Here is a 7,763-nt window from a genome sequence, read left to right on the forward strand (position 1 = left end):
CCACTATGCTATCCCATGGGGGGCTTGTAAGCCCCCCCCCCCCGTGATAGCAACTACAAAAAAAAGAAGTTCAAAAAAATAATACTTAATAAATTAAATGTAAAAATAGTTTAGGTCCCCCCGCGAGTCATCACGTAAACACACGTCGGGTGCGCCTAGGTACGCCAACGACGATCGCGCTACACGTCGGGTATTGCCGCACACGTCAGAGTGAGAGCAATAATTCTAGGGCCAATATTTACACGTATCTCTAAACTGATGACCTGTAGGGGCTTTTAAAGTGTCATCTATGGGCTTTTTTGGGTACTGAATTATGTTGCAGTTTCACGGACGCACACAATTTTTAACCTGAGCATGTTAGGTTTCTATTTACTCGCTGTACTCATTGGATGGCCACGAGGTCATGGAATGGTACACCACCGCTGATCGCGCTGGCCGTGCCATTATTTTCTAAGGCACCCAGTCGCGCCAGTGCAAGATTCCGCCCGTGCTATCTTAGCTGGGAAAAAAAAAACACACGGTGCACATGTACCTTTTTTTCAGTCGATTGCCACGCGGATATAACCCAATTGAAATCAATGGGGCTGCGCGGCAACCGCACATGATCACACAAGTGTGCACCTGGCCTCAACGTAGGGGAATGAGACACGGTACAACCACCTCACAACCCACTGTGCCCCTAGATCTGAATAAAATGTCACCTGACATTTCAATAAAGTTCTAACAAAAAAAAAGTACACAGTGCAATGTGCAGGGATCAGTGCCGAGCACCACACGCTGTCAGATTATCACTATAGTGAGCAGCCTCTGTGCTGTCATTACACCGCCCGGATCACCTCGTATACTGTCCCGCTGGCCAAAGGACACCAACACCCGCTCGTCATGTACTTTCAGGACGAAGTCCAGAGGATAGCTGAAAGTCTTCTCGGTCTCGGAGCGGGGGGTCTGGTTATCCAGCTGATAAATGAGTCCTCCAGCCTTATTCACCACATACACACTGAAGATCGCCATCTTCCTGGTGGCTCGGTGTCACCTGACTCACGTTGTGACGTCAGCCGCCCCGGGGATGATGGGAAATGTAGTTCCGCTTCCATACACAGAGCTGAAGTCTGTAGAATGGCGCTGTTTGTAAACTTATCCAGTGATATCAGCGGCCTTGTCGCACCTTCACAGTATGAAGAATACAAACACGTTTTGCATTTAAATATGCTTTATTCCTTTTCATGGAAAGGATGGTGATGCATACAATACTAAGCATACCATATTAAGCTGAAAATTCGCGTTTCTTTAGAAACGATATAATTTCACTGGTATGTCTGTCACATTTAGTTATCATTACTAACATTCTGGCTTTGCTAGTAGTCTCTCTATGCATGAGAGACCACCAACTCACCCCTCACAAACATTGGCTGTCTCTAGGCATGCCGGGAATTGTAGTTCAGTGTGGGGGTGGACTGTGCTTCAACCTGTCTCTGTCGGTCATTAGGCATGACGGGAATTGTAGTTTGGTAGGAGAGCACGTGTTCCTGCCAGGCGGAAGTTCCCTCCCTCTACGGGTTTTCTTGTGCTGCTTGCGAGGGGTTTCTTCCTTTCTGTCCGACATCTTTGAGACAGCAGCAGCATGGTGAGGCTCCGGGGTGTGGGGAAAGAGCTGTAGGGGAGATGTGGGGTTTGGAGAGGTTGTCCGGTGCGACTCGGGTTGGCTGGCACAGCTCTCCCTGGCTCATATGGGCCTCAGGTTGGAGATGCGGGGGGTGGAATAAAGGGAGCCTGCCGGGTCCGGTGTGCCGCCTGTATCATGGGACGGGGCCCTCTGTTGCTCGGATCTCCGCACACACACACACGGGTGTTATTGGGGTGGATGGTGCGGCTCCTCTAGTGCTGTATGTGCCCATTACGTGTCAGTATGGTCGGTTGGCTCGCTTCGGCCTAGCAGGTTTTTGCCTTGTGTCTGACAGACTTGTCTTTGGTGTGTACAAATAAAACAAATCCTCTTTCCTGATCCTTATCATGTAAGGTTGGGACAGCTTAGCTGATCCTTGTTTCTTCCCTGAGCATGCATATCTAATATGCTATAAATAAAAACATAGATGTGACCAAGTTCCCAGCTTCTGCTGCTTCCAGGAGGTGCCATCTCCACACTAGAAATTCCCGCAGAATGTCCTGCTGCCACAATGGTGTATAGGCATTCCCAGTGCCTGGCTATCCCGGGATTCACCTTCACATCTCCTGGAAGTGTGGGGGGCAGATGCACATTCCTGTGTTTTAGGCAGCTGGGACCGGGAGGAAAGTGGATCTTCCATTTTTCATGGACTTTAAAACTTTTCTGTAATCATTTTAGGCAGAGTAGGAGGAGGGATAAAACCGCTGTCATTTTGTTTTTTCCGCTTCTATCTTTGGGAGATTTCCTGTCCTGAGTCAACAGGAAGTGATGGGATATCTTTTTTATTTGAATGAATTCCTCAGTTGTCACCAGAGCAAGTGTCCCCATTGGAAGATCCCCCCCCCCCCAGGTGTCAACCTAAAATGTTAGCTTTAGCTTAAATGTAAAACTTAAGGTGGGTAGCCTTAAGTTTTAGGGCTAAAATAAAGATACTCGCCTGATCCTCAGTCCCCCGGTGGTTGGAGCTCACCTCACTCTCTCTCACACAGCTTTGGCAGTGGATTGTCCCTCGTAATCCTCATGTCTAATTCAGCTGCATTAGGCATGATGATATCACAGCTCCTTAGACCGCAGTAACCTTGTGGAGAAGAGGCTGGTCACATGAAATTATGCTAAATTCATAATTGAATAAAGTGTTCGTCTTTCGATAAACTTTCATTCAGATCTGATTAGTAGCCTTGCACTGATAGGGGTGCAGATGAGAACTGTTGCATGTATGCAACATTTGGGCCATGATAAACACTTGCTGATGCTCCTTAGGTTTGGGATACTCCCCTACATCTACCATCATATTTGAGCATAACATAGATGTTGGTTGGCTTGGGGAATGGTAATCCCTTTTTCTTTTATGAAGAGAACAGTGGTAGGACTTTTGATTGCTGTGCGAGCCAGTCATTTAGAAATTCCGAACCTCTGAAGTCTTACTTTCAGTACAGACTTTTACATTTTATTGTTCTCTTATCCAGCCTCCTAAAGACGACAAGAAAAAGAAGGATGCCGGCAAGTCTGCCAAGAAGGATAAGGACCCAGTCAATAAGTCCGGAGGCAAGGCCAAGAAGAAGGTAAGAAATGGCAGTTCATTTGTCCATGGATACACAGAATGGGCAGAGACCTGCCAATAAGAGTTGGTACATAGTATGACTGTGTACAGGAGGGAGTTCAGTGCCAGAACATCGGCATGTGGCGGATGGGATCTAGGCCCCTGTGATCTCATTTTGAAGGTTAAGCAGGTGCCTGGGCTTTAGCGGTATTAGCTTAGATACTTTTTAGACCCAGACAAGGCTCAGCCTAAACAGACCCTTCCACCACACACATTACACACCCTGTAAAGAGGCAATATAGTTCTTTCCCGCAGCCTGCATGTTGCCACAGCTTTGCTGTTCTCCTGGCCAGCGCAGGTATTTAGTACTTCAGATGGTTCAAATACCTGCTCCCTTCGCTGAGCTCTGTGGTTCCTCCCACTGGCTTGTACATCCGGCAGTTGTAAAAGTAGAATGGAAACGCTGAGACCTTAGAGTTACTATAATATAAGGGTTACAGTGATATTTGGATTGGCTATCTGGATTATGGACTGGCAGATTCTCCACCCCATGAGGATTTCCATCCTCTTCTTGGACTTTAATTGACAGAATCTGAGATTGAAGCACAACAAAATAACATTTAAACTTGGAGACACAAATGTATTCTAAAATGAGATTAAAGTGTGATAAAGAATGAGAGAATGCATGTTTTCTTAATTGGGACTAAACTTGTATCTGGATGTTTCAAACTTTAATAGTCCTTTCATCTCAGATTGTCACCTTATAGTGACAGGGCCACTTTAAGCTGTGAACTAAAATATCAGACACTGTTTTGGGCATTTTGTTCATCATTTTTGGGTGTTTGTGGGTCTGATGGTCAGAATAGACTGTAGTTTAATACTTTTATGATAAAAGTGAATAGTAAAGAAACTCCTTTAGTGAGTTAGGGCTGCATGTAAGATAAAACTACGTATGACCAATTTTGTTTTTTCTCTAAGTAGAAGTGGTCCAAAGGAAAAGTGAGGGACAAGCTGAACAATCTTGTGCTGTTTGACAAAGCCACTTATGACAAGCTGTGTAAAGAAGTACCCAACTACAAACTTATTACCCCAGCGGTGGTATCTGAGAGGCTGAAGATCAGAGGCTCACTGGCCAGGGCTGCCCTCCAGGAGCTGCTCAACAAAGGTAAGCATCGGCCTGCGTTGTGGTAATGACCTATTAAATAACAGAACATATCAGGCATGTAGAGTAAACCAACAGGTTAATGTTAGACTTTCTGCAGCATTTCCCATATTCAGATCCTCCTGGTCCATATATAACATTGTGATGTTACTTCTCTGACCCTTACTTTTACATCAAGTGAGGTAGTAAGTCTCTTTCGGCCAAACCCACCGCTGTCATAACAATTCCCACATTTAGGAATTAACACCCTCCACACATTTTGCTGAACATTGTTGGTGAGCTGCTTGCTTTTCTTTGTTAGCTTTGGAATAGGTGTATAATCCTTCAGATGAGATAAAGTGCGCTCAGTTGTTTATATAACTGTCTTTTTTTCTCTTCTAAGGTCTGATTAAATTAGTGTCCAAGCACAGAGCCCAGGTCATCTATACCAGAAACACAAAGGGTGGTGATGCACCTGCAGGAACTGAGGAAACGTAAGTAGTGTCTGTTTAAAGCCAAGACTTTAAATCTGCAGGCTAAGGAAAGTGTCAAATTTGTTGATGTCCCCACTGGGAGTGCCTTCATGTCCTGGTGACACCCTGGGAGTCGGGGGAACGAGCAGACACAAGTAATGGGAACACTCCCAATGGGGCCAGAGACTACAATAAAATACCTGACAAGGGTTTGGCTTTAATATGGAAAAAAACAGTGAGATAATGTTTCACTAAACATGATAATTTGATCAGTTATGACTGCTCAGAAGGCACCCGAAGTACTTGGCTTGGTATTACACTTTTACTCTTAAGGCCCAAATCTGTTTTGCTTTCTTAAATGTTTAGCCCAGTTGTGCGTTTTTGAGCTTGAATTATAGCTCTGTGAGCAAGCTTTTGTCAATAAAGGAACTTAGAGCTCCGCTCACTGGGGGACAATGTAAATCTGAAATATTTACCTAAAGAAAACACTTCAACAAATATATTTTCCGTACACCATACACATACAATTCTTTATAGAGGCTCTTTTCCTCATCCATGTCAAAGGTTTGGCTCGAGTTCTGCTTTGAATGCAGAGATGTGAATGGGACCTTAAAGTGAACCTGTGCCCTGCCTATGCAGGACAAAGCACAGACTGTTTTAAATGAATATAGGGAAAGGTAAAACAATCACTTCTCACATGGAAGTAAACAGCAGATACAGCCATTTCCCAGAGAATCATCCAGTTTAAAGCTGAATTGTGGAATAAGCACATATTGTCTAAATACAAGAGCCATTGATGTGCTTTGTGTATTTACTATAGATCTGTGCAGTAATCCAGTGTGAAACTTTGCCTCTGTGCCAGAGCTTCCTGTATTAGGAACAGACATGGCTGCCCCCGGTCTTGTATCTGGTCCCTGCCCACTGCACAACACAATATCACTGTTGCTGTTAAAAGTGAATATCTGGGTTTGCAAAGGTATTTATTGCACACAGTGTATTTATATCTTGTGTGGCTATTGAGGCATAGAATTGAGTTTTTGTGCCCAGAGTTTAGCTTTACCTTTTTTTTATGGTTCTTTTTTTGCAATGAGGCACTCCACAGCTGAGAAATAAACCAGCCAATAGAAATCTGGAAGCTGCCATTCCTGACTCCTGACCACCTGCTTGTTCAGTTTCTCACCAAGTAGTGAGGTGAATAAGGGTGATATCCCAGGAGTATGTGCTTTCAAGAGCAGCAATGGCCGCTCCGATATCCTGACTTAATTATTTTTTTGTATGCCCAATCTCACTTTCATGCATGTTGTGTTGGTGTGTTTTTTCCACTTTCATGCAAAAAAAGTGCATAACAAACAGGATTAGTGTATCTTGAAGGCAAAGCCATTCATCCCCAAGGGGCACTTGCTGAAATCTGCCCCAAACATTCCCCAAGCAGGACTTTTAAATATTCTGCGCTAACTGTGTATATTTGAGAACCGTCCCCGTGATACAGAACTTTTCATGAGCTTTGTAATGTTTAAGGCCTTGTGTAGGCTGAGACAGGGCACACACTAGTTAGTGGTGAGGAAGTTTCTAATACTGCGCATTGGGATGCTTGAAGTAGTTACTGTTGCAAGGTAGCTTATCCTTAGACTAACGGGACTGGAGGTTTTTCTACCTTTTTGGATAAATGTAATCATTTTGTGAGTGTCTCAGCAAACTAATGCTTCAATTCAACAATTGTATATCATGCAGCCACATTCTAAGCTGTGGTATAATATCATGCAGCACAGTATCAGCTAGCATAATGGGAACCATGATCATAAATTAAATATATATGGCTGCTTATTTTTAGGCCTAGTTCACACCAGATGCAGTTGTGATGCAGTCCGTTCAGTTTGGCAGCTGCCTTAAAATCGCGCCAATACTTTCCAATGGGATTTCTGATGCTCTGTTCACACCAGTGCAGTAAGTTCTGATGCAGTCAGAAAGAATTCTGCTTTCCACATTTTAGCAGCACCTTATTGCATCAAAACACATGCAAATGCACTCCAACTCACTGGACTGCACCTGAAAGCCCATTTTAAGCTTAAAAAAAATTAAATTGCAGTAAAACACATAGCACTGCAGCTGCACAGACGCACACGGTTCTAGTGCCGTTATGGTGTGAACTAGCCCTTAAGGAATTTAATATATTGACTTAAGTTCTCATTTCAGGATGAAGTTTGTGGATTTGTAAGAATTAATGCATATTCTTTTTTTGCAGGGTCTAATGGGAGGATCCAAATTTTCTTTGTACATTAACAGAAATAAATCTGTATAAATAAATCTGTGTTCTCAACTCTTTATTCCTAAATGGTTTGCATTTTGTAGCAGATGTACCTATGGAAATATAAATAAAAAATATTGGGAGAGGCAGCTTGATGTACAAATATTATGAATGCAGCACTTTTTTGCATGTCTGAGCAGTAGCAGCGAAGGGTCTTAAAGTTACACTAAACTCTGGCGTTAAATCTTAAAAATGCATTCAAGTACCTTTAACTATTAACAAAAATGTATCTTATCCGTGTATCACTCAGCTATAGATCCTCAAATAATCTCTGAATTGGAGCGGACACTATCCTTCCTTCTGGAGGCTACTTTTGTTCCCCATGGTCCCTGTGTGTGCTGTGAAGTAGCCACCACTCCAAGCTCACTCCTGGGATGGACTACAATCTCAATACAAATTAGTGACATAAACCTGAGATTGTAGTCCATCACCGAGCTTGGAGTGGTGGCTACTTTACAACACACAGGGGCCATGGGGAACAAAAGTGATGCACAAATTAGCTACATTTTGTTAAGTTATGGTACTCAAATTAATTTTTAACTCCTCAAATTAATTTTTAACTCGAGTTTAGATATATTTTTAAAGGAATCCTTAATGTGACAAGTTTTTTTTTTTTTTTGAGTAGGAAAGGGTTAAAACAC

General features: G+C 43.2%; 2 protein-coding genes across 7 annotated transcripts in view; one reads left to right on the plus strand and one right to left on the minus strand.

The window, feature by feature from the left end:
• The window catches only part of TRAPPC4 (trafficking protein particle complex 4), a 14,219-nt gene extending 13,168 nt beyond the window's left edge, over positions 1-1,051 (minus strand). For all 5 annotated transcript variants that reach the window (XM_018566156.1, XM_018566154.1, XM_018566155.1 and 2 more), the window contains exon 1: positions 837-1,051. In XM_018566156.1, the coding sequence (XP_018421658.1) occupies positions 837-1,011 (175 nt within the window). In that variant the 5' untranslated portion in view covers positions 1,012-1,051. The remainder of the gene's footprint in view (positions 1-836) is intronic.
• Positions 1,052-1,540: 489 nt separating this feature from the next.
• Positions 1,541-7,121, plus strand: RPS25 (ribosomal protein S25). 2 transcript variants are annotated; one of them, XM_018566147.1, is made up of 5 exons: positions 1,541-1,624; positions 3,130-3,225; positions 4,185-4,368; positions 4,748-4,838; positions 7,060-7,121. In XM_018566147.1, exons 1-5 carry the CDS (start codon positions 1,622-1,624, stop codon positions 7,064-7,066), a joined length of 381 nt encoding a protein of 126 aa, XP_018421649.1. In that variant the 5' UTR covers positions 1,541-1,621; the 3' UTR covers positions 7,067-7,121. The 2 variants fall into 2 exon arrangements, with proteins under 2 accessions (XP_018421649.1, XP_018421651.1); XM_018566149.1 differs by having other exon boundaries at positions 4,748-4,842; positions 7,060-7,117.
• Positions 7,122-7,763: the final 642 nt, after the last annotated feature.

This window comes from Nanorana parkeri, unplaced genomic scaffold (assembly GCF_000935625.1).
Source record: "Nanorana parkeri isolate BGI_ZX_2015 unplaced genomic scaffold, ASM93562v1 scaffold922, whole genome shotgun sequence".
NCBI lineage: Eukaryota > Metazoa > Chordata > Amphibia > Anura > Dicroglossidae > Nanorana > Nanorana parkeri.